This window comes from Martes martes (genome assembly GCF_963455335.1).
Source record: "Martes martes genome assembly, chromosome: 1".
NCBI lineage: Eukaryota > Metazoa > Chordata > Mammalia > Carnivora > Mustelidae > Martes > Martes martes.
Genome location: NC_137888.1, coordinates 115,045,232 through 115,072,974, shown reverse-complemented (window position 1 = coordinate 115,072,974; position 27,743 = coordinate 115,045,232). Strand labels below are relative to the sequence as shown.

The following is a 27,743-nucleotide window of genomic DNA, read 5'->3' as shown; positions in this document are numbered from 1 at the left end:
TAAAATATAGGAAAACTTGGAAAAAAATCTTAACCTGTTAGCAACATTTTTGGATATTGGGAATGAATATGCAGAAACCTCCATATTGGCAAAGTCTGTTGACTCATTTTATTTCAGTGACTTGAGAAGGAAAATAATCATTCCCCTACTTTGGGCTGTGCTTAGTGATCCTAGTCAGTTGTAAAGCGTGATTTTTTAATTTATATGTATATATATTTTTTATATTTTTTATTTATATTTCCCCTTCTAATTTTCTTTTTTCTTTTTCTTTCTTTTTTTTTTTTTTTCTTTTTTGCAGTTTAGAATTTTGCCAGGGAGTTTGGTTGAAAGGCATATAGATATTTTATAACGTACGTGGGAAGATGGTGAAAGTATTGAAAACACAACTCTTTCTTTCAGTTATTACCATATGAAGTTTGATTGTCTGGATATAGTCTAAACAACTAAAATTTTTTTTTTTTTTTAATTTTAAACCACTTGGAGATTTCTTTTAAATATAACTTATTCTTGCTTCACAAATATTTCTGAAATACTCTTAAGAAAAATGACTTAATTTTAATTTTAAATAGGTTTGATATTTTGGGTTCTAATGGAATAATTTTTAAACATTAGATAAGATTAAGATTTTTTAAAATTTTAGAATATTTATCTAAGAGTTGATTTTAAAATGCTAAACTTTTTTTTTCTCTTATCAGATGTTATCTTTTATGTATGCCCATTTGGCCTTCTTCCATCAAGGGTATGATCTATTTAGTGAACTTGGGCCCTACATGAAGGATCTTGGTGCACAGGTAATATTGTACTATATTGCTTGATTCTGTGTTATACATTGATATCTGTATCTTTTTTTCATTGAGATTATAATATTGCATTAATTTAGGTGTATAAAATAATTTGAGATATATGTCTGTATTTTTTAAAAGATTTTATTTATTTATTTATTTGTCAGAGAGAGAGAGAGCATAAGCAGGCAGAGTGGCAGGCAGACGCAGAGGGAGAAGCAGGCTCCCCGTTGAACAAGGAGCCTGATGTGGGCCCTGGGATCATGACCTACGCCGAAGGCAGCTGCTTAACTGACTGAGCCACCCAGGCATCCCGAGATATATGTGTGTCTTAGTACACACACACATATTTATAGTCAAATGACCAACTCAGAAGTCTAGTAAATATTTATTACTCCATATAGTTAAACATTTTTTTTTCTTCTCTTCAGAACTTTTAAGATACACTGTTGAGGGGCGCCTGGGTGGCTCAGTGGGTTAAAGCCTCTGCCTTCGGCTCAGGTCATGATCCCAGGGTCCTGGGATCGAGCCTCATATCAGGCTCTCTGCTTGGCGGGGAGCCTGTTTCTCCCTCTCTCTCTGCCTGCCTCTCTGCCTACTTGTGATCTCTGTCTATCAGATAAATAAATAAATAAAATCTATAAATAAACAAATAAAAATAAATAAATATAAATATAAATATAAATAAATAAATATAAATAAAATATAAATATATTTTTAAAATATAAATATATTATAAAATATAAATAATATATAATATATAATAAAATAAAAACTATAAAATATACACACATACACACACACACACACAGTTGAGTAACTTTCAAATATATGATATAGTAGTGTTAACTATAGTCACCATGCTGTACATTACATTCCCAGGAGTTATTTATTTTATAATTGGAAATTTGTACCTTGTGATGACCCCCTTTACCCATTTTGTCTCACTCATCCCCCACCTCTGGTGAATTCTAGTCTGTTCTCTATATCTATGAATTTGATTTTTTGTTTTTGTTTTTTTTTTAGATTCCACATGTGAGTGAAATCATGTGGTATTTGTCCTTCTCTGCTTGACTTATTTCACTTAGCATAATGCCTTCAGGGTCCATCCATGTTGTTGCAAATGGCAAGATTTCGTTTGCTTTTTAAATGGCTGAATAATAGTTCCTTATGTATATATACACCATATTTTCTTACCTGTTCATTTATTGATGCTTAGGTTGTTTCTGTATCTTGGCTATTATAAATAATGCAGTTAACATGGGGATATGGATATCTTTTCAAATTAGTGTCTTTGTTTACGTTGAACATATGTAGAAGGGGCATTGCTGGAACATATGGTAGTTCTGTTTTTAGTTTTTTGAGGAATCTCCATATTGTTTTCCATTGTGGCTGCACCAATTTATATTCCCACCACTGGTGCACTTTTCTCCACATCCTCACCAACACTTGTGATTTCTTATCTTTTTGATGACAGGCATTCTGACAGGTAATATCTTGTTGTGGCTTTAATTTGCATTTTCCTGAGGATTAGTGATGTTGAGCACCTTTTCATGTACCTTTTGCTTACCTGTTTGTCACATTTGGAGAAATGTCTCTTCAGATCCTCTGCCCATTTTTAAAACAAAATGTTTGAGTGTTTTGTTTTGTTTTGTTTTTTGCTTTAAAGTTGTATGAGTTCTTTTTTTTTTTTTTTTTAAAGATTTTATCTATTTATTTGACAGAGATCACAAGTAGGCAGAGAGGCAGGCAGAGGTGGGGGGGAAGCAGGCTCCCCGCTAAGCAGAAAGCCCGACGCGGGGCTCGATCCCAGAACCCCGAGATCATGACCTGAGCCGAAGGCAGAGGCTTTAACCCACTGAGCCACCCAGGCGCCCCATAAAGTTGTACGAGTTCTTTATATGGTATCTGATACAGGATTTGCAAATATTCTGCCATTTGGTGGGTTGCCTTTTCATTTTATTGATTGTTTCCATTGCAGAAGTTTTTTGGTTTGATGTGGTCCCACTTGTTTATTTTTGGTTTTGTTGCCTTTGTTCTGATGTCTGTACTTTTAAAGAAGTTTAGCATGTTGGGGAAAAGAACGAAATTTAGCATATTGGGAAATTTGACATTTCATTTATTTAATGAAGAAGTTTGATGCTGTGGAATATTTATGTGTAGGTTAAATGTGTAACCAAAAAGAAGATTGAAGTTAAAAATATGTTATAGACAGTATATGAGGGTGTTGAAAGGAAAACTTAAAAACAAAGGGTCTGTTTTGTAGTACACATAGCTGGATTTATTTTTTCATTTCTTACATTTGGATAAATGAAAGTTCTACTGATTTTTCATTTGAGTTATGCTCTTTTTTATTTTCTAAAAAATGTATATTTTGCTATTTTGAATAATAAAACTTTAGAATCTTAAGCTTATGGAACTCTTGGTATCTTTTTTATTTCTATATATATGCACATACGTGAATTATACATATATCACAGTATTATATAGAAAGTTCATTATATTCAAATTATTTTTGATAACTGAGCAGAATTTTATGTTAGATTTGTTCTGGGACATTTTTTTGTTGATTGGTGAGCTTTCTGGATTTAATAATACCAATTTTTAGGTGATTTTCTTTCCCCCTGTATAGGTTCATATTACCTTTTGAGGTCAGGGGATTAAGGTTGAAAAATAGAGTTTAGGGAAATGAGGAAAAAGGTAAGACTGTAAGAGAAGTGCATGCGTTGACCAAAAGTAAATATGGTGCATACACATGTGTGTACATGTGTGTGTTTGTTGGGATGGTGTGCAGGGCATATGCCATGAGTTACAGAGATACTCTTCCCTACTCTGTAGAACCTAATCTATTAGAGGAGACCAACAAGTCACCAGACTATTACTCTGTATGATCAGTGTTCTGTCTGGGTATATAAAATGAGAACTTGCTCGTTGGTGTGCGATACAAGGAAATCTTGAAATACTAGTAGCTTCAACAAGATGGAATTTTATTTCTCTACATAAAGTCAAAGGCATGGTATTATGGTCACTTGGTTTGCAGGGATGCAGGCTTACTTTTTTTTTATTCTACCTCATGGTTCAAAGTGGCTGATCAAGCTTTCGTCACCATACCCACATTCTAGCTGACAGGAAAGAGGAAAGGAGAAAGATGCATTCTCTTTATGGATGTCTCCTGGAATTTATAGAGTCCACTTCTGTGTACATCCCAGTGTCATACGGTCTGCAAGGAAAGCTGGGAATTAAAAACTTAATGCCAGATAAGCATGTGACCTACTAGAATTTGAGTACTGTCTTGTTAAGAAAGAAAGAGAGAATGGTTATTGGGGGATAGCTGGCTGTCTTTACCATATAGCAGAGTTTCAAAGAGTTATAGGAACGTACAGCTAGGACCTGTAACCCAGACTTGGGAGGAAGGCAAGACCTTCCTAGGCTCTAGGCACTCCACACATTCTGTCAAGCATTATGTTGCACCCTCATCCTACATTAAATGTAATTTATAAACAAATGAATTGGATTGTAGTTGATTAATTTAAATAATTTCATACTTTAGACATTTATTAATTTTGGTTTTACAGTTTTCCCCTCAATTCTCATGTAATTTTTCAGGTCCTTGAAAAGCATCTAAGCTCTGGTGCCTGTTGGAAAATATAGCCTGGTTGGAGGTGGCCAGTTCAGATATCCTTTCAATAATTCAGTTATGAGATAACTGGATCTGGAACTAGGAACATGGCAGTAGAGATAGAAACAAATAGACTTGAGGGATATTTAAGGAATAGCCAATTTGAAGTAGAGGGACATGATGAGTTGAAGTTTAAGTATGTTAAATTTTGATGATAGGACATCTAAATGGGTGTATCTGGAGCCCCCCCCCCATAAAAACAAGGTTAAAGGAATCAATAGCATATAATTATTAATTGTAACCACAAGAATGGGTGAATTGACTCAAGGAGAGTTAATAGGTATCTCAAAATCATTTTAGTGTTTCAAAAGCTATTTTTGAAAAATGTGAGTGCTGGAATGGTATGCTTAAAGATTTTGATTTTGTAAGTTAATATCAAAGGCCACTAGTATAGAGTAAAAAGAGAATCTGGCTTCAAACAGGGCTCTAAGAATGACATAGTTTTAAGAGGTGTTTAGGTAAGAGGATCTTCATTAAAACACAGATGAGAGAGGAGGTGGAAAACTGGGAGATGGTGTTACCATGGGCCAAGGAGAGTGTTTCAAAAAGGAGAGGATAATTATCAATACAAATATTGGAAAGAAGGTCCAGTAAACCTAGGACTGAGAACTAAGTATTGGGTTTAGCAGCAAGAAGATTATTTACCTTTGTGAGAGCAGAGGGTCTGAGTGGCAGAAGCTAAACTATAATGGGTAGATAAGTATGAAATAGACCAGTGAAGAACAGGGAAGATTTTTCCAGAAGTTGTGTTACGAAGGAAAGAGAGGGCTAGAGAGGAATATGAGTTGGAGGAAGGTTTTATTTAAGGTAGTAGGATTTGCACAAATATACAAGCAGATGGAAAGGGGAGAAATTAAAAGTGGAGAGAGAAGTGATGATGTCTGATATGGTAGGAGTAGAGGGGATTCCAAACACAGGGGACTAGGGCGCCTGGCTGGTTATAGGTGCCTGTGAAACTCCTAATGTCCAGCACTAATAGAAGCATGGGCCATATTGTGCTATGCTCCAAATTCTTCCTGATACAGTCCCAGTATGTAGGAGACAAGACTGTCAGTCTTCACATCTCCTCAGTTTGTACGTTCCCCAACGCTCCACCATCTTGAGACATTTTTTTCTTTATACTTCTGCCCCAACAGAGAGAAGTGAATTTTCGCTCTTTTCTGCTGTAATAGTAGTGAGGTGGGATGTAGCAGAGGAATTTACTACCAGTCCAGCAGGCAGAAAACCATCACTTGCATTGCAGTACTAGTGTAGAAGGTACATGTACACAAGTTTATAAATATTAGTTGAATCTTGGGGTCTGCCTTGTATCTTACTTCAATCTGAATGGATAAATAATACTTATATGCCATTCAATTAAAGGATATAAACTCATGGTATAATGGTTATTGCACTCATTCGGTATAAGAAAATATTGAGGGCATTTTCCTAATGCAGCATGTATGAGCATTACCCATTAAATCAATGTTACATGTCACTAAGGCATGTATGCATTGGATCTTCAAGGGTAGTAGTATAGTTGCCATCTAAATCAAATATTTATAATAGTGCTACATTTCTTTCAGGGTGTTTTCTTTTGGTTCTTTATTAATACTCAATGATAACTAAGATTCTGTGACCAATTGTATACCTGCGACTAATATTATACTATGTGCTAACTATCTAGGATTTAAATAAAACCTTAAAAAAATTTTTTTTTAAAAATTTATTTACTTGGGGGAGAGAGAGAGAGTACAAGCAGGGCAAGAGGATAGAGAGAAGCAGATACCCTGCTGAGCAGGGAGCCTGATGTGGGATTTGATCCCAGGACCCTGGGATCATGACCTGAGCTGAAGGAATCATGACCTGAGCCTTAACCAACTGAGCCACACAGGTGCCCCTAAAAAAATTTTTTTAATTAAGAAAAAAAAAAAAGAAAAATTCTGTGGCCCAAATTATTCTCTGGTAGGGGAAAAAAAATCATTTGTAATAGAGTAAATAAAGGACCAGATGGTTTTTTTACAAAGGCTTTTTAAAATTTTGTTTTGTAAAGAACAGCAATGAAAACATTTATTCATTTAATACTTTATCTTTCTCCTTATTCCTGTTGATATTTACATTTAAAAATTGTTTTCATTTATCCCACATTAATCAGATAAAATGACATGCATCATAGTCTAGAAGAGTAGACTCATATAATTTATAACCAATTGTTTGTTATTCCAGCAAAGAGTAGTTCAAGGAGCCAGGGCATTTGTCATAATATTGGGAAATCATCTTTTCTGTTGGAAAGGAACAAGAAAGAAATGAGAGTTATGATTTCATAAGTTTTTTGAGCTTTTAAAACAGAAGCTTAAACAATGGCAATTTTATACCCTGGCCTTACGAATGATTACTATTATTACTTTTAAAAATTTTTTATTTTACTTTATTTTTTAAATATTTTATTTATTTGACAGACAGAGATCACAAGTAGGCAGAGAGGCAGGCAGAGAGAGAGACGCAGGCTCCCTGCTGAGCAGAGAGCTGGATGCGGGGCTTGATCCCTGGACCCTGGCTGGGATCATGACCTGAGCCAAAGGCAGAGGCTTTAACCCACTGAGCCACCCAGGCGCCCCTAAAAAATTTTATTATTTAGCTCTCTCTTAGCTGGTGAGTTGTTGTTTTTGTTTTTTGCCTTTTAGATTTGATTATAACATTAAGAAGCCAACTTGAAAACATGAAGCATTTTGAGTGATTGATTGGAAGTGTTCTGTTGAACTTAGGAGAGGTGGCCCCACACTAGTGTAGCTGCTACTTTTTGCTTTTTGGGGAAAAAGTCACCAGGGTGTCTTCTTTCTGCCTTTGATTCTGACTACTGGAATTGCAGGAGTCAGCAGGCAACTTATGCTAGAGTTCTCTTCCTTATTCTAGGAGTTCATTTTATCACTGTTGTGCCCTTGACAAGGCCTCCTGTCATGTTTGCTTGGCACCACAACTGTTCTTAGAAATGTTTTTCCTGGAGGAGTTATAGACCTTTTTAAAAAGGATTTCATAGCAGAGGAAAAAGAACTTCCATTTTAAAGTTGTAGTCAAAATGCCTTTTTAAGTAAACTTACATTGGCTGACTTACTGAGAGTATGTTTTAAAAAATGATCATACCTTTTCTTCTTTAATTTTTAAGTTGGCTAATTTTCTCCCTTTCTGCCTTTATAGCTGGATCGACTGGTTGTGGATGCAGCAAAGGAGAAAAGAGAGATGGAGCAAAAACATTCTACCATTCAACAAAAGGTACTTGACAAGAAAAGTTAAAGGAGAGTAATTCCCATTTTATAGAACTCTTCAGTTACTGGTTTTAGCAAGATCCTATTGTGTTGGAACAAATCCTTTAAGTTGCTATAGTAATTGAACTCGGTAGATAAATTCCTCTTTTTTTGTGAAAAGTAAAATATTTTTTAGATGATCAGGCAGTATTTGAAAGCCATGCTTTTGTTTTGTTTTGTTTTGTTTTTTAAGATTTTATTTATTTATTTGACAGAGATCACAAGTAGGTAGAAAGGCAGGCAGAGAGAGGGGGGCGGGAGGCAGGCTCCATGCTGAGCAGAGAGCCTGATGCGGGACTCAATCTGAGGACCCTGAGATCAGGACCTGAGCTGAAGGGAGAGGCTTTAACCCACTAAGCCACCCAGGCGCCCGAAAGCCATGTTTTTGAACCACTTTGCAAAAACATTAATCTCAAAAGATTTTTTTAAAAAGATTATTTATTATTTATTTGAGAGAGGGAGAGAAAGAGCATGAGCAGAGGGGAGGAACAGAGAGAGAGGGAGAAGCAGACTCCCTACTGAGCAGGGCTCCATCCCAGAAGTATGAGATTATGACCTGAGCCAAAGGCAGATGCTTAACCAACTGAGCCACACAGGCACCCCAATCTCATAGGATCTTAGCTAATTAAAAAATGGCCCTTAAGACTCTAAACTGCTATTTAGAGTTTCATTTAGGATATCACCAAACCCTGTAAAGCGTGTGAGTAAGAGGGGGTAGGGTGTGGGTTCGGGGGGGCAAGCAGAGGGGGTGGTGGAGAACATCTTTGCATCAATGTGGTTGTGTAATATAGTGGACTTAACAGCTCTAGTTACTCTAAGGCAGCCCTTGCCCTCTCTCATGTGATAATGGCATTTCACGTGCATTTCTTGTTAATTTGCCTAAGCTTAGCTAAACAATTTGAAAAATGTATTTTTAAAATGAAAATTTAATCTGACACATTTTTATTTTTGTGTGTGAAGAGCTTTGAATACAACTAACATGGAACTCAACCTAATAATATTTTGTCTTACATAGTCAGTGATATTTTTGTGTGGTAATCTGAAAATAAAAGGAGAGAATTGGAGGTTGAATCTAATAAAAGTATGTGACAAGATGCCTTCTGTACTTACCTGGCAGGGGAGGAGATATCATGATCACAAAAGTGGTTTTCCCAGGGTGAGGCTTATCCACTGACTCCAAATGTGCTGACTCTTAGAATTTCCCCAAATGTGGGAAACTTGACTGCATAATTTGTAATAGTGGGGCACCTTATTCATGTGTTCCCCTAAAAAAAAAAAAAAAAAGATGCCTTCTAGCATTGCATTAAGAAATCTGTTCCTGTGGTATTGACCAGTCAGATCAACTTTCGTTATTGTTTTTTTAGAATTTAAAATACCGGTGAACTAGCCTGGCATAAAAGATGTCAGTAGAAAAAAATTCAAGTGAAGTCAGTAATACAAGTAAGGAAAATTTTATTGGTGGTGGGCTATTAATATTCAAAGAGAAACATTATTTATTAAGGGAAAGATTTTCTACTGGATCATCTTTAATTTTGTTATTTCCAGTTATAGTTAGGTAAGACTAACTCCCTGTTTTGTTTTGTTTAAAGTTAAAGTTAGACTCATTTTTGGTTGGTAACTCATGTTAATGACATTACCATGGAAAGGCTGTTAAAAATTGGGACCAATCATTTCTAATTAAAATGAGAGATCATGGTATTTTTAGAAACTTGTGACTGTTTGCTTAAACTGAATTAATGAGTATTATGTATCTTTTAATATCTTTCCCTGTTGTATATACAGCTCAGTGTTTTACTGAAGATCCAAAAGTAGTAGATTATTAAATCTAAGATTAACTTACTTGATTTTAAATAATAGTCAGTTACTGCTGTATAGAAAGTAATGCTATTTTTGCCTTTTTTTTTTTTGCCCTTAAATGCTGACACAAGGCTGCATTACAGGTAAAAAAAAAAAAAAAATGAAAAAGAAAAAAAAAGAAAAGAAAATGTTTTGGTCACATCAAAATTAAGGGAAAGTATGTCTAATGTACCTAATGTAATTATTTACATTTTTCATGAATTGAAATTGATCAACTAAAGAAACAATGATGCTATGCACACTCATGTACATGCCTTTTGGATATGTGTATATATTTTTGGTAGATTTATATCTAGGAGTAAAACTGTGGTTCAGAGGGTATATATATGTTCAGTATTAGTAGATAATGCTAAATTACGTTTCAGAATGATATTACCATTCCTGGTAGACAGCACTGTGTGTGAGTTCTCAGTGTTCCTTGCCACCTGATGGTATTGTGAGAGTTTTTAATTTTTGCTAATTTTGGTGGGTAGATACTGATATCTCTTTGTGGTTTTAATTTATGCTTTAGTTACTAATTAGCTCAAGTACCTTTCCTTCTGCCTTTTGGTCATTTGGATATCCTGTTTGTCAAATGTCTGCTAGTTTTTCTTCCATTTTTCCATCAGGTTGCCTAACTGTTGATAAGATTCTTCATATCATCTGGATATAAACCTTTTTGGGGGGATATACGTGTTTTTAATTTTCACGTAGTTTTTTTTTTTTTTTAAGATTTTATTTATTTATTTGATGGATAGAGATCACAAGTAGGCAGAGAGGCAGGCAAAGAGAGAGAGGAGGAAGCAGGCTCCTTGCTGATCAGAGAGCCCGATGCGGGGCTCGATCCTAGGACCCTGAGATCAGGACCTGAGCTGAAGGTAGAGGCTTTAACCCACTGAGACACCCAGCCCCCCCCCCCCCTTTTTAAATGTCTTTTGTGTTTGGTACTTTTTATGTCTTGTTTAATAAGTCCTTCTTATCCCAAGATCATGAAGATGTATCTCCTGTATAATCTTCTGAGTATTTATAGATTTACCTTTTTATGTTTAGACCTTAAATCCATCTGTAATTGGGTGATTGTGTTTGGTGTGAAGTAGAGATTCAGTTTCCTTGTATTCTTATACTGGTATCTAGATGACTTAGAATCAGTTACTAAAAAATGTGTTCTTTCCCTACTACTCTGTTATACCTTCTGATTTACATCATGTTTGCATACATGTGAAGTCTGTTTCAGACTTTCAGTTCTTTTCTTTTTTTTTTTTTTAAGATTTTTAAGATTTTATTTATTTATTTGACAGAGGAGATCACAAGTAGGCAGAGAGGCAGGCAGAGAGAGAGAGAGGGAAGCAGGCTCCCTGCTGAGCAGAGAGCCCGATGTGGGACTCGATCCCAGGACCCTGAGATCATGACCTGAGCCGAAGGCAGTGACTTAACCCACTGAGCCACCCAGGCGCCCCTTTCAGTTCTTTTCATTGGCCTTTTGTCTTAATTGTGCCAATACTATGCTGCTTTAATTATTTTAGCTTTATAGTGTATCTTGATATATGACAAAGCAAAGCCTCTTATGTTCTCTGCTTTAAAAGTGAATTGCCTAAGTTTTCCATTCTTATATAAATTTCAGGAGCAGACTTTCAGGTTGCATACAAATAGCTTTTGGGATTTTGATTGATTTCATTGGATCTGCGAATCAATATGGGGAAGAATTGTTATCTTTATTTTACAATGTCTTCTAATCTAAGAGCTTGAAATATTTATTTCTTTAAATTTTCTTTAGGGTACTTTATAAGCTTGATATTTTCTTCTACATCTTTTGTTAAACTTATTCCTAGATACTTATATTGCAAATGCTATTGTAAATGTTGTCTTTTAAAATTTTCTTCTCTCACTGTTTACTTTTATTTACTTTTTTTTAAAAAAGATTTTATTTATTTATTTGACACAGAGAGAGAGAGAGATAGAGAGAGAGACAGGAAGAGAGGGAACACAAGCAGGGGGGAGTGGGAGAGGGAGCAGCAGGCTTCCTGCTGAGCAGGGAGCCAATGCAGGGCTCCATCCCAGGACCCTGGGATCATGACCTGAGCGGAAGGCAGATGCTTAACGAACTGAGCCACCCAGGCCCCCTTCACTGTTTACTTTTATTACATATTAGAATAAAATTGATTTTTCTGTATTAACTTTGAAACCAGTTTTCTTGTTGTGCTCTCTTTAATGCTAATTTATCTCTGGATTCTTTTGGATGTTTTTTGTACAAACTCATAACATCTGCAAATAATAGTTTCTTCCTTTCTGATTCCGATTCTTTCCTTACTTCTTGTTTTCTTTGTTGGCTAGGACTTCTTCTTCTTCTTTTTAAAAGATTTTATTTATTTATTTGACAGAGTGATAGCACAAGTAGGCAGAGCAGCAGGGAGAGGGAGAAGCAGGCTCTCTGCTGAGTAGGGAGCCCGATGCGGGGCTCGGAACATGACCTGAGCCAAAGGCAGGTGCTTAACTGACTGAGCCACCCAGGTGCCCCTAGGACTTCTAACATAATCTTGAAGTGATGATGGTCGTTCTTGTCTTGGTTACAATTTCAGAAGGGAAAGCTGCTGTTAAATTCTCTTTATTGGCTATCTTAGTCTTGCCTTCTCTTCCCTGGGCCTCCCACCAAAAAGCTTCAAATTCTGATGAGGGAAATGCCCTTAAGGTGAAATCTGGCTTCCCTGATCTGCTTACCTGTTCAAGCCTCCTACTTTCACTTAATCTTTTGCCTTTGAGTATTCCTTCCTGATTTGTCAGCTATCAATATATTTAAATTATAATATATATTTTAGGCATTGTTACTACTTTCATTATAAAATCATATAATCTGTCACATTTTAAATACTATATTAATTGATAATAACAATAAATTAAAGACTTAACCTATCTCAGGAAATGTAGTTGAAAATTAGAAAAATACTTATAAATGCACTCACTGTACTTCAAGGAGGTTATATTTTAATGTTTTAAGTAGCATCAGAGTAATTAAAAAACTTCCAGTGTTATAAATGAAACATTTAGAATTTTGCAAACTCAGTTAAATCAACTGGTTACATAATCCTGTGTGCATAATTAAATAAATTACAGCTTCAAATAAATTTTAGTTGAGGGAATTAAATTTTTCCTGATTTTTTTTTAAAAGAAAAAGCAGGATAAAGTTTAGCAATTTGTTTATAAATTCTGTTTCATTTCATTTGATTATTTTGGATTAGCATGTTTTTTATGGTTAAATTTTGAGAGCTGTTGGCAGAGTTTTTGTTTTTAATAAATTTTGTTTTTCTGAATTTAGTCTGTTTCCATATTCCATCTTTGTAGACTCTTAGATTTGGAAGGCCCCTAGGTGGATTCTCACTCTGCCTCCCCTCTAGGGGAGGACCCTCACATCCCAGCATTCTTGGCAGATGGTCATGTAGCTTCTGCCAAAATCTTTCTCAAGACAGAGTTTGCTATTCTCTAAAAGAATAATATTCTAACTTTGATTATTGGCCCAGAAGTAATTTTGAAAGTTTTGAGACTGATTTTTAGTTTTAAAATTGGGAATAGCCGCAGTCTTTCAGTTTGTACAAATTATTTTGTAAGTTCATCAAGAAATATTTTATTTTTTATTTTTTAAATTTATTTATTTGAGAGAGAGACAGCATGAGAGAGAGTATGAGTTGGCGGGGAGGCCCAGAGGGAGGGGGAGAAGCAGAAGCAGACTCCCTGTTGAGCTGGGAGCCCAATGTGGGCTCCATCCCAGGACCCTGGGATCATGACCTGAGCTGAAGGCAGAGGCTTAACGCACTGAGCCACCCAGGTGCCCCAGATTTTTTATTTTTAAATGATCTCTACACCTAACATGGCACTCTAACTCACTACCTTGAGATCAAGAGTTGCATGCTCTACCAATTTAAAAAACTACCACAATAGTAATATACTCAGAGAATAGTAGTAGATTTAAGTAATCCCAATTTAAATATATCTATATTCCTTTTTTTTTGTTGTTAGCACACACATCATAATATAATATTAGGGTGAAATGGAAACATTTTAAACATAACATGCATAGTATTTATTTGCTCCTTTTGTCTATTTGTGTACATAATATTTTGTGCCTTTAAACACTGTGCATATAACATATTGTTTTCTCTTCCAGAATATATTCTGTGTAATCATCTGTGCTTTAATATTGTTATTATAATAATTATTGCATAACAAGCCATTGAATTGAAGTACCTTAATATGTTGAAGCATTCTTCTATTTTCTAACATTTAGGTCTCCTCTTTTCTTATGAATATTGTTAATACAGCTGTTTTAATACAAAGCTTTTCTGTTTAATACAAAGCTTTTTCTGGCTTGAGCTGTTTCTCTACAATAAATTTTTGTGTAGGGGACTTAATCAAATCATATGAACTTTTTTATTTCGTTTAGGATTTCTCCAGTGATGATTCTAAGTTAGAATATAATGTAGATGCTGCAAATGGCATTGTTATGGAAGGATATCTGTTCAAACGAGCCAGCAATGCCTTCAAAACTTGGAACAGGTAATATATTTCAAATACTAGTCTTGATCTTGCCATGTTGTTTTTGACCTTCGCTGTGATTTGACAGCTCTTTCATAATTCTTTAAATTCACAGTCCATAATAACTTTCTTGAACCCAGTCCATTGAAGATAAGTTGCCCTATAGGAAAGGGGATCCCAAGAAGCCAGTGAAAAGTGATAGCACTAATTCTAAAGGGTAAAATTAAGCAAAATATAAACCAGGAGGCAAGATTTTTTTTTTTTCCCTCTTTGGGTTCCTTCTCTGTGTGATGTTTATGTACATTTTAATTTAGTGTTTGCTTATGAACTTTTAAGCTAGGTGATCCTTATCTTTTGATCTTTGCAATAACTTTAACCAGGACTTTTAAGAAATGATTGTTTTTATATGTGAAGTGTCTGTAGCAGTTGGTGCTCCTTTATTCTAAACTTGATGGCTACCAAAAATGTTGCTTTTTGTTGTTGTTAAACTGATTTTTATAAAGTATTAATCATATAAATGTCTTTTTATATAAATATAAAAAGTATTTTATTATGCTTTTCTGTGTATTAATACAATAAAGTAAAATAATTTCAGACATTACAGCATAAAAAAAGATTGTGTTGGCTCAGGATCATCCTTCCAAATAGTAGTGATTAGTCTTTTATTTAAGGATGCCTCTGTTTTTGCAAAAAAAAAAAAAAACCAAAAAACAAAAAAAACCCCCCAAAAAGTAGTTAGAATAATTTTGTAATAATTGAGAGTAACATTGGGTTCTGGTGAATTGATTTACATTATTGGTTGAATGTGTATGTTTCATTTGCTTCTTGAACAAGACATGAATTCACTTAATGATAGAGAAGATTGTTGTTTTTTTTTTAAATGGACATTAGCAAAATAAATAGAATTTTCTTGGTAAATTTAATTTAGTATACGTTTTTGTTAATTTAAATGGAAACTGTATGCTTGAATATTTAATGTATTAAAATGGATTCCTAGTGCGCTTATTTTGATTTCTTGGTGATGAGATTATATGGAACAAACATTCACTGATATTTTCAAATGTCAGTGATTTATTGAGCATTTCCCTAGCATTTGATATTGCCAGATACTTAAGTCTATGAGGTATTTTTTATTTGAAATAATTTTTCTTTACATGAGGATGAATATAAATAGAAAGTGATTATATTTGATATTAAGCCTCTTTGAATTATGTAGAAGTTATAAAATAATGAAGGAATACAGAAGGACCAATTAAGGTGGTCTGGGTAGAATAGTGTTTTTTACCATTGTAAAGTGAAAATGAAAAATTAAAATTCTGTTTTCTAAGCTGTTTAAATTAAGACAGTTTTAACTTTTTCCTGGCAAATTTCCACGGCCAGAATAGGAAATTAAAATAAAACAATAGTGTGTCACTTTTTCTAATAAATAAAGATTTTTCAACCAGTACAGTTTCATGAGGTAATGTTAGAATTGAATTTTAACCTTCAGATTTCAAAACAACCTACTTAAAGTTTAACACAGTGAAAATACAGTAAATCCATAGAAACTATACCATTATGTTAAGAAGAAATGAATGATCTTCCCTGGACTACTCCAATGAGAAATGATCTCACACTTCAAAATGAAGCACAGTAAGTGTTAGTGGAAAATTGCATTGCCATTTAGGGCAATAGGAGAAAATTAATTCTGATTTAAGCATGGACCTTTTGTTTTTTATTACTTGTTTCATGAATTCTATTAATTGGCATAGATAATAAAATGTAACTAAAAGCAAGTAGGGAATAACTATTAAATTCTCAGTTGTAGATATGTTACCTTCCTTTTTTTTTTTTTTTAAGATTTTATTTATTTGTTTGACAGAGAGAAAGAGCACGCACAAGCGGGGGAGCAGCAAAGGGAGAGAGAGAAGCAGACTCCCTGCTGAGCAGGGAGCCCTATGTGGGGCTCCATCCCAGGACCCTGGGATCATGACTTGAACTGAAGGCAGATGCTTAACAACTGAGCCACCCAGGCACCTCTGTTACCTTCCATTTGTAAAGTGGAAAGACAATGCATTTGGAAATGAGGCTGCTTTTTAAAGGAGATGCCATCTAATTGTAGTGGATGACAGTTATTCATTAGAATCATGGATCATATTTCAATACCCTAATTTTTAGTAAAGAAATGAAGGTGCAGAGAGATGGTTGCTCTTTGAAGGTCACACAGCTGGTCTGTGACAATACCGAGGCCTAGAACCTGTCATCTTTTTTTCTTTAACTTGCTATGAAAATTCCATATAAATTTTTGCTTTGATAAAGCAGAATATGTCAAATATTTTAAAAAAAAACTTAAGAACTATTAAAAAAATAGTTCTCCTAGACTATTTACATTATTAGTAAAATTATGAACAGATTACTTCATTTTCATATGCCTTTAAAAAGAATGTTTTCGTGAAAATACCAGTAAAAAGCAGACTTCTAAGGAATATAGTATATAAACATTGTATAGAAGTCTTTTCACAGAAAACAAAAGTCAAAAGCTTATAACAAAAGTTTTAGATATTTTCTAGGTTATAGGTCCGTAATGGTGAAAGGGAGAAGAAAAATCTGTTAAATGTTATTTAGAATTTTATTCTACTTTTCAATTTAAAACTTCAGAATGTATCTTAAAATTCTTATATGAAGTTTATAAAAAATCTAATCTCAGGAAATACTTGCAAATACCTTCCCTTTACCTATATATGACTATCGAATCTGCCCTTCTTCTCTAATTAGTTTTCTATCCAGCTTGATTTCATATATTTGATTAGACTTCAAATAAAAGATATATTTGTGATATTTGTACCTCAGCTTTAAAAATCTAGGATCCCAACTCTGCAAGCATAAAGATTTTTCTGCCTACTGTTTAAGTATCTTCTTTAGATTGTCCATAGATTAGTTTTAGGGAACACTTTTTCTTGTCACTATAAGGTACCAATCTTATGATAACAAATTTGCCATTATCTATAGTTTGATGGAATGGTGGCATATAATATTTTCAAAGCCAACATTTATTTATTTGTTTGTTTTTATTTCATTTCCAATTAACATAGAGCATAATACTAGTTTCAGGTGTAGAATTTAGTGATCCAGCACTTACAAGTGCTGGGCTCACCACAAGTGCCCTCCTTAATCCCCATCACCCATTTAAACCAACTTTTAGAAAAGACTTACTTCCTGAGAGAAATGTGAATTTTTAATTTTTTAATTTTTTTAAAAGATTTTATTTATTTATTTGACAGACAGAGATCACAAGTAGGCAGAGAGACAGGCAGAGAGAGAGGAGGAAGCAGGCTCCCTGCTGAGCAGAGAGCCCGATGCGGGCTTGATCCCGGGACCCTGAGATTATGACCTGAGCCTAAGGCAGAGGCTTTAACCCACTGAGCCACCCAGGTGCCCCAGAAATGTGAATTTGATTAGGAATTCCCAGGTAGTTTAAAAACCTGTCCCTGTGCTTCATAAAATCTAAGCATCATTCTCTAATTTGAATTTTAACAGAAGAGATCATATTTTGTGTGATGTGATTGAAAGAATGTAAGGAGTGAGGCACTTTATATCTTATGTGAATTGTTGAATTTGTCTCTTGGTTTCAGATTTCTAGTTTGTAGTGTCTCAGGATTTTAATATGTCTATAATACATGTTTTTCTGAAAACACGTGAGATCTACCCAAATTATCTTTTCCACATCAGGCCATTTTCTCAATGTGGCAACTTCACCTTAGGCTCAAATCAAGGCCAGATGGATTATTCATACCTATATATGTATTTGTACCTATATACATATATATGAATGAATAAAGAAAATAATTAAGTGCTTAGATTATTTAGTAGTAAACTGGTTAAATGAATAAATAAACTGAATTATTACATGCTATAGTCAGTCTGTGTTGAAGTAGAAAATATAACTAAAAGCCTAAAATGTATTGTACAGTTTCTGAAGTATTATATATGCTGCTAGCTCAGATATAAATTTTGTTTTTATTGGCTTTTTGTTTTAAAATAAGTGTATGATAGATTAAAGATACTCTGCTTATGTGTGGCCTTTGTCCGCTGTCATGATGAAAAGGGGGAGAGCAGGTGGGAGGTAGGTTTATTTGCCTAATAATATTTTATGATCTTTAAAGTTCTTAATTAGTGATCCTACTTTCCTTATGAAGAGTTTCATTTGTTTCAGGTTTATGAAGATATATCTGTAGTGATTATTTCCCTTAATTTTTTAGGAGCAACTTATTAAGATGAGGAGAAGTACTATATTTTATAGCTATCACCATAGAGGGAGAAAATAATAGTAGAGGTATTGCCCAAGTGTGCCAAGTCCTACCAGAACTTTTTATAGCATAATAATTGAAGAACATTTTTGAATATTTCTAAAATATTAGCATTTCAGATTCCTGAGAGTTAGAGTTGTGTAAATGCATACATGTATATATTTGAGAGCAAAATACAACAGATATTTTTGACTCTTTTGTTAGGTTTGAGCTTAAGCTTGTTTCTTTAATTCTTGCTTTATTTTCATATCATGCTAGTCCTTTGCTTATTTTGCACATTTGCGTTTTCATTCTTTTACCACCTTTCCTTTATGTTTTAATCCTGCCCCATTTTTTCACATGACAGGAAAAAGCCCGATCATATCAGGTACCAAATGGCTTCCTTCCCCTCATTTCTGCCTTACTCCGGTTTCCTCTTTGGCACGAGAAAGCTCATAATTAACCTGCATTTCATTTGGATTACTTGCAATGGATATAATGTCTCATGTTTTAAATTGGAAAGAAAATATACATATTTCATTTGAGGAATGGAATTATCTTTTCATTGCCAATTGCCTCAATATGTTTTAATTGATATATTTTAATTTGATACATTTATAGTAACTCAAAGATGTAGATGAGTAAGTAATATGAATGCCTTTGTATCTTTTTTTTTTTTTGAGGAAAATAAGCCAGTAAACACTTTTCAAAATTTTAAACAGTAACTAGGAATTAGCACCTTTGCTAATAACATGTTAGTTTTATTGAAAATAAAAATTGTCAATTCCTATAGGTTTTTTTTTTAATATTTTGGTCTTTTTTCTTGGGACAAATTTAATTGAATTTGAAAGATAGTAGTGTACATGCTGAAGCTTTTAATTTTGTTAAATGTTCACCTACTTGGCACATATATGTATTTCATTTTTATAGTTTTAGTGAGAAATCTACAGATTTAGAAGCTTGACTTTTACATTTTATTTTTGGTTTCAAGTGCAGTTCTAGGACTAATGATTAAACATGGAAAAAGACACTTGATTTATTTTTTTAATACATTTTTTTCCTTTACTCCCGCCATGTTTTGTTATCCTGAAGCTCTCATAGGTGTTTAAATATCAATAATATCTAATTGTTTATGAATTTAGTATTTTGGCCTAAAATCTTTATTGAGTTATTTCACTTTGGGATAGATATAAAATGGTGTATTATTTTTCTTAATGAACCAAGAAATTTTGCTGTTTAAAAAACAGTCTTATATTTTGGCTTTGTGGTTAGTTTCTGAATTTTGTAGGATATAGTGTAGTAATCAGCTCAGTGCTTTCTAAAGTTGGTCTTTTTGATTATTTAATTATCTTAAAAAATTGTTTTTTAAAGTTCATTTAAGTAATCTCTACACCTAACGTGGGACTTGAATTCATGACCGCAAGATGGATAACTGCACACTCCTCCTCTGGCTCCCCTGAGCCAGCCAGGTGCCCTTATTGTTTTTTAAAGTAGCTCCAAAATACAGGTAGCGTGAGCATGAAATAAGTAACTTATCATATACATCATAGGCTAATGAACTGTATCATTTTTTCCTTTTATTAGAAACATTAATAATAACTAGTATTATCCCATAGGAGCAGTTTAAAAATTACATTCCATCTTACTCACCCAATTAAAGTTTTGATCAATGTAAATGAGTGTAGTTGACTCTTTTTTCTTCTTCTTTTTTTAATGGCAGTGGAGGGGAGACAGTGTCATACAATATATATAGATTTTAGTAATTGAAAAATTTTTTTCTGTGTAGGATTTATTATTATTTTCTTCCTTAGGAAATGTTGTCAAAATTAAGGTGAATTTATAGTGTCTTCCCTGAGTGTACAAAAAAGTGATGATGTGAGAGAGTCACCCAGAAGCAGATAGATGGTAGGGAAACTGGGTTTCAGAAACGTATATGATCTATAAAGTTAATAATCAGAGGAAATGCTCTCTGACCAAAAAAAAAAAAAATTTTTTTTTATGTGGTGTTTTGTTATTATTTTTCAAGGTTATCATCCTAAGATGGAGCAATTCAATAGAAATTTATTTTTTAAAGATCTCGGAAGCACGAAAAGTTTACATGGTTATATGGGTGTTTTCTATTGTGCAATAAAACTATAGTTTTTCATAGAATTATGTATGATCACTATACTGTAAAACATGTATAGTTCACTCTACTTCAAATGATTTTAAAAATACACTTTGATCAATATCAGAGATTGTTTCCATTGCATGTCATCCCATGTGGCAGGGCTGCACCATTTTGTTTGTTTATAGGTATTTCCTTTAACATTTCTAACCAACTATGTGTCCCAAAGCAAAGAAACCCAGAAGTTCTTCCTTTTCTAGCCTTCCTCTTGATGATTTGCATTTGAGGCAAGTCACTTGGATTTATCTAGATGCTTATTTAACAGATCTCTATTTTAATGGTAAAGGTGATACCTTCTGAAGTAGCAAGAAAACCTAACAGTCTGTCTAGCTTAAAACAGAAAAGCATCTAATCATTTTCACAGCTTTGGAGAATTAACTTAATTTTTAAAAATAGAAATCTAAGTATGTCTAAATACATTTTCTAGTGCTTTGTATTAGTATCAATGAAAAGGTAGAATCTCTATCTGCTAATAGATTAATAACTAATGTTTACAATAGAAATCATCTCACATGAAACTAATTTTAAAATAATGACTGAAATAGTTTTACCTTTCATGCTTGATGAGAATTTTTGCTTCTTTTTATGAATGGCTTTTGGCTGTTAATTTTTTTTGTAAGTCTTTAGCTTCTTTTACTGTTTTAGTAAATAAGAATTAATTAGGTTAGCTTTTTCTTCTAAAACAGATTGCAAGTAAATTGTTTGCCTAGTAATTTACAAGAACAAGCAGAACAATATAAATAGTTAGGTGAATCATTTTTAGTAATAACTTTTATTCTGCTTAGAAGTATTTTATATTAAAGTGAAGTCAAGTGAATTGGCGATTATCTCTTATTTGATACCAGTTCTAAAATGATTTAATTTCCTGTTTTGCTTAACAAATCAAACACTTGCTGAATTAGCTGTGGGAAGGTTGTAGACAAAGCACCATTTAGTGTTTTGCTGTATACAAATGGATCGTCTTTTAAAACATAAATTTATTTCTACTTTATAATAGAAGCAATTATTTTGGGGGAAAGATTTTTAGTTATTTTTGAGTAACCTCAAAAAACTAATTTTTACTTTTTTACAATTATTTGGTGATAGTGTAAAGGATAACTGCTGTTGTTAGGATATAAATTTCTGACGGAAAATGAATCAAAATACAATAACTTTATTTTCCTAGTCTGTGGTTTTAAAACTGTTTAAGATTATTGTTTACTTTCAGTAGTTATCTCATTGACATTAGTCCATATAAAATGAAACAAAACAGTGCACTTCTCAAAACATAATTATTATGAACTGATTTTTTAGTGCTTTCCCAAATATTTCATTTCTAACAACTGACATAAATTATGTGTATGAAAACTTAATCTGTTTTTATTTATTTAGACGCTGGTTTTCAATACAGAACAATCAGTTGGTTTACCAGAAAAAGTTTAAGGTAGGTATTTTGTTAATTAAGTGAAAACCCAGTGAGTCCCCCATTTCAGTTCTCTGTTCATCTTGATAAAGCACTAAAGTCTTTAAATGCTCATGTATGCAAAATAATTAATTTTATGTTTAGGCATGTATAAGAGGACTCAGAAGTGGAAAGTATTAACTTTTGATTCTTAAAGTAAGCAGAGTGATTTTGAATCCTGAATTCTTAACTCCTGGTTTTAAGACAGGTGTTTCTGTGTCCCAGGATTATTACTTTCATTTCTTTATTTTCTTTGACCAGTGTGTGACAGGAACAATACTACCATTCCACAGTATTTTTTTTGTTTTTTTTCCACAGTATATTTTGAGACTGAAGGAAAGGGTGCCTTTTCAGAAACATCACGTTAGGGCAAAGGTGATAATATGGAAATGTGAAATATGACAGTAAAATTTAAGCTTGAAGTAATTTAAATAGAAACCTCTAAATTTGTTAATGCTGTTTTTATACATCTCTTTTCCTGAACCTTATTTTAAGGTTGAGGAATTTTTATTTATCGGAAAGACGTACCACAATTACATGGCACCTGAGAATGTTAAAAATAATTAGGGGAGAAAACCCTTAGTTAATAGATGATTTTTACCTAGTTAGTCTTTGTGAATGACATAGTCAACTGTACATTTATTTATTTATTTATTTTTAAAAGATTTTATTTATTTGAGAGAGAGACAAAGATAGTGACAGGGGTAGTAAGAGAGAGCAGGAGGTAGGAGGAGAGGGAGAAGCGGGGGCTTCGCTGAGCCTGATCAGGACCTCAGTCAAGCTGAAAACAGACGCTTAACCCACTGAGCCACCCGGGCGCCCCTCAGCTGTCCTTTTCAAATGCTCACTTTGCTCTTGAGATAAATCTGAAGTTTTATTTGCTTGTTTCCGTGCTAACAGGCTTATTCCACACAAGTCCTTTGATCTAACTCAGTTCATGGTTTCTTCTGCTCTGATAAACTTGGTTTTGAGTTTATATTTTTGTTAAGTACTAGAAAAATGATAGATGCTTTCTCATTTTCTTAGGAATTTTAAGAAGAATAGATAAACTTACTTTTTTGTTGTTATTTAAAACTTGACTATTAAAGGTTTCTTTTTTTAGAGGAAAGTAGCTTTTATTATATATGTGTATGTGTGTGTGGGGTAACCAGGAGAGTAATGGATGTGAAAGAAAATGGAAGAAAATTAAAGTTAGTAGGAAGCTAATGTTTATTGAGCACCTGTTAATTAATTGCCAAGTGTTAGACTAAGCTTTTTACATATACTTCCATTTAATCCTTGTACAGCCATTTTATGAGGCAGATAAAATTATGAACAGGACACAGTTACCTTTATTATATCTATATAAGAGTTGATAACTCTTATCTCTAATCCTAAATAAGATAAATGTAAATCTTTAAAATTAGACCATTTATTCCAAGTGATATTTTAAAGTATGTTATTATTGGTATTGGCAGTAGTATTTAAAAACTAAGTTGATAAACATGAGAGTTTCGTTTCCTTATTGTAGGATAACCCCACTGTGGTAGTGGAAGATCTCAGGCTCTGCACAGTGAAACACTGTGAAGATATAGAACGACGCTTCTGCTTTGAAGTAGTCTCTCCAACAAAGTAAGTGGTTCTAAAGAATGAGAGTTGCTTTTAAGTTTCTATCATTTATTTTAAAGAACTTTTCAGAGTATAGAAACATTTGTGTTTTACTTGTGATTATGATAGAGAGGGAAAAAAGTGCTTTAAAAGTAAATTTAATAATTAATGATTATAAGTATTACAGTGAGATATTTATGTAACTTCTACCCAATATCATTTTCTTTAAATTCTGTAAAGATTATTGATGTGGCCATATGAAAACTTTTTAGCTGTCTTGATTATGAACTGATGTCATATATCAGATCAATTTCTCTGATAACTATCATTTTATATTTCTACCCAATAGAAAAAATTAGTGTAAATTTAAAAAATTAAAAAAATATATTTTAATGTTCAGGGATTTGTGATTTTTTCCTAATAGGCAATTTATTTCATTTCTATTGATTTCTTCATGAACATACTATGTCCTAAAGATAGTTGAAATAAAACCTTCCAAAAGAAATTGCTTTTTATTAGAAAATTATTAAATAACAAAGTAAACCTTGTTATCATTTGGAGGGGGGTTAACTTAGTGTCTGAGAAAACAATGTTATTTCCTTTTAGAAGTTGTATGCTTCAGGCAGATTCTGAAAAGCTGCGCCAGGCATGGATTAAGGCTGTTCAGACCAGTATTGCTACTGCTTATAGAGAGAAGGGTGATGAATCAGAGGTTAGTAAACAATATTGTAATATGAAATGATACATTGCCAAAAGTTCTTAATTTTAGTTCCAACATTATGTGATTATACCATTTTTTAATGAATGATGAATTTTGTAAATGAAAGAGGTTTTACTATGAAAATCTAGATTCATTTTGTTTATTTCTCTTTATCACTTTAATATATGTTTAATTCAGTATTTGAATATATATCCTAGACTGTCATTAGGTATTCTAATGTAAGTATTTTTCCCAAAATATGTTAAGTATTCTCATTAATAAAAATCAGTAAAAAAATAAAAGACTAGTAATTAGTAAAAATCAAAAAAGGAAAGCTCAAATTGTCTCTGGTTGAAATCTCCCTGGATAGGATAAGATGAATTGAATGTGGAGTCTTGGGTCATAGCCTGGGTTCAGCTTCCCAGTGATTTTACAGACTTTTGAGCAAGGCCATTAGTAGGCTTTGAGAAATGGAACTTAATAATTCCTCTAGTAACTTCTTAAAAATGAGGCATTTGTGAGTCCGTGCATGTTTGAAAATGTCTTTATCCTCACATTTGTTTGATAGTTTGGTTGGGTTGGAGTTTTTAGATTGGAAATAATTATTCTTAAGAATTTAACAGCATTGTTTAGTTTCAGCATTGCTGTTGGAGTCTTTCTTATTACTGACCTTTTTTTGTATTGCTCCTCTCCAATTTTCCTGTTTTCTTTTTCTGGAATTTCTGGACTGATTTTATGATTTTTAAATTTTTTATGTGTTTTTGCTCTGCTTTCTCTGAGATTTTCTCAGTTAATCTCCCAAACCTTCTATTGAATACTTTAGTTTTGTTAACACATATTAAATTTCCAGGAGTTTCTTTTTTTTTGCTGAATGTTTATACATGTAAACCTGTTCTTTCTTCATGGATACAGCGTTAGAGCTATGGTTTTTAAACTTGGCTGCCTGTGATGATAACACAGGGATTTTAAAAAGAAATCCTAGTACATAGGTCCTACCCTAGAGTAATTAAATGGAGTTGGGATCCAGGAATATATATATATATATATATATATTTTTTTTTTTAAAGATTTTATTTATTTGACAGAGATCACAAGTAGGCAGAGAGGCAGAGAGAGAGGGGAAGCAGGCTCCCTGCTGAGCAGAGAGCCCAATGTGGGGCTCGATCCCAAAACCCTGAGATCATGACCTAAGCCAAAGGCAGAGGCTTAACCCGCTGAGCCACCTAGGTGTCCCCCAGGAGTCAATATTTTGAAAAACTTCCTGGGTGATTTCCATATACAGGCAATGTTGAGAACTGTTGAGTCAAGAGGTTTTTCTTGGCTATCTGGTAATCTGTTCTGATTACAAGTTAAGGACTAAAAGCCTGTTTGGACACTCTTAAGAACATAGTTAGGACTTTGTTGACTATGTGCCTCTCAGAAGTCTGGACGATTTGTTGAGGAACAACCAGAGAGTTAGGTTCTTTGGAATCTTTTTAGCTGGTATGATTTCCAGAGAAGTCTCGACATCAGTCTCCTGCAGAGGGGTAAGGGTCTGCTGGGAACTAGTTGCTAGGGATCTCAGTATTCAGTGTGTATATGTTCATTTAATCTTCTGCCTTTCACTTTCAGGTAAATCCTATCCACAGACCCTGTTTTACTTCCTCAGAGTATAAAATAAAATTCTAGTTATTTGTATTTATGTGTGGAAGCAGTCCCAAAATGGCATGGAATTGGGGAAGGCACTTTGGGATCTACCTGTTCTTTCCACAGTCATTTCTCCCATTTTGGTTCCCATTTCTACAGTTAACTGGTATAAATCCTTGAGCCCTTTGAGTGTCATGTAATGTAAATTCATGAACTCAGATTTTTACTTACTTCCATAGTAAGATTTGGCCTTGATACACTTAGTAACTATTCATCGAACCATCTTCCAGCTTTCAAAATTTTGTTGCTATTATTTGCTTTTCTGTTTTCCCTATTTTTGTGGGTAAATGTCTTAAAAAAAAAAAACAAAACTAAAAAATCCCCACAAGAGCTTTCTAAGTAGATTATAGTCATCATCTCATTTCATGCCTAATAGTAATTTTTTAATATCATCTATTACCCAGTCTATATTCAGGAGTCCCCAGTTGTCCTAAAAATGTCTTCTGCCACCTATTTATAAAGTAGCATCTTGTGTATGACTGGGCATTGCATCTGGTTGTTATGTCTCTCGAGTCTTTCAGTCTAGAGCAAGGCCTTCTTTTAATGACAATGACTTACTGAAGAGGTAAGGTTAGTTATCCTATAGAATTTCAACTGATACAGTTCCATCATAGGTGGTATGTATACTTCACGTTGCAATAGGAGACACTGAATACTTGGTTATCCAGTCATTCATTGCTAATGCTGTAAGGCTTCTGTGTGAAGATGAAGTGCCACATTGGATTAGAAAGATGACAATATGATTCCTCCACTGTAAGGTTACATTTTCGCCCCTTTTCCCAGTCTACTTCGTTACTTTGTATGGTAACTCTACTTTGTGTTACTTTGATCCCGTAAGATCTAATCCTCCTCCAACCATTCATCTAATGGTTGTACAGATGAATTTGTGATTTCATTAGGAATTGCGAAATGCTGGTTCTCTAATTCTGCCATCCCATCTATATTGATTAAATTGATTCTTACATTAAATATAGCTTTTGTTGGGATGCCTGGGTGGCTCAGTTGGTTAAGCGGCTGCCTTCGGCTCAGGTCATCATCCCAGCGTCCTGGGATCGAGTCCCACATTGGGCTCCTTGCTCCGCAGGGAGCCTGCTTCCCCCTCTGCCACTCTGTCTGCCTGTGCTCTCTCTCTCTCTCTCTCTCTGACAAATAAATAAATAAAATCTTTAATAAATAAATAAATAAATATAGCTTTTGTTTATCAGCTGGAGCTATTTAGTTACTGTAATAAAGTGCTTGATTTTTTCTTTTAATTACCACATTTGGTTACCTTATTAGCTACTTCAAGGAGGACAGATACTAATTTTTTGGTTATTGTTATAAACTCATAGATTTTTATAGGTACAATAGGTCCCAATTAATTACAGTAATTACTCATTTTTACAAAATTATTTGAGTATGGTTGACACACATTGTTGTATTAGTTTAGGTATAGAACACAGTGATTCAACAACTGTCCATTACCCTGTGATCACCATATTCACCATACAGTGTTACTACAATACCATTAACTGTATTATCTGTGCTATACCTTTTATCTCTGTGACTTACTCATTCCATAACTGGAAGCCTTTATCTACCACTCCCTTTCCCATTTTGCCCATTCCCCCCACTCACTCCTCTCTGGCAACCATTAGTTTGTTCTCTATAGGTCTATTTCTGCCTTTTGTTTGTATTTTTATTCATTTATTTTGTTTCTTAGATTCTACATATATGTGAAATCATACAGTATTTGTCTTTCTTTGTCTGATTTATTTCACCCTAGTATAATACCCTTTAGGTTCATCCATGCTGT

General features: G+C 33.6%; 1 protein-coding gene across 2 annotated transcripts in view; it reads left to right on the top strand.

Moving 5' to 3' along the window:
- Window positions 1-27,743, top strand: part of ACAP2 (ArfGAP with coiled-coil, ankyrin repeat and PH domains 2) — a 154,988-nt gene that overhangs the window by 103,627 nt on the left and 23,618 nt on the right. Inside the window, exons 8-14 of one of the 2 annotated variants that reach the window (XM_080815007.1) lie at window positions 696-791; window positions 7,636-7,710; window positions 14,011-14,123; window positions 18,735-18,755; window positions 21,906-21,957; window positions 23,486-23,586; window positions 24,169-24,274. In XM_080815007.1, the coding sequence (XP_080671133.1) occupies window positions 696-791; window positions 7,636-7,710; window positions 14,011-14,123; window positions 18,735-18,755; window positions 21,906-21,957; window positions 23,486-23,586; window positions 24,169-24,274 (564 nt within the window). The remainder of the gene's footprint in view (window positions 1-695; window positions 792-7,635; window positions 7,711-14,010; window positions 14,124-18,734; window positions 18,756-21,905; window positions 21,958-23,485; window positions 23,587-24,168; window positions 24,275-27,743) is intronic. The other variant, XM_080815008.1, reaches the window with a different exon arrangement.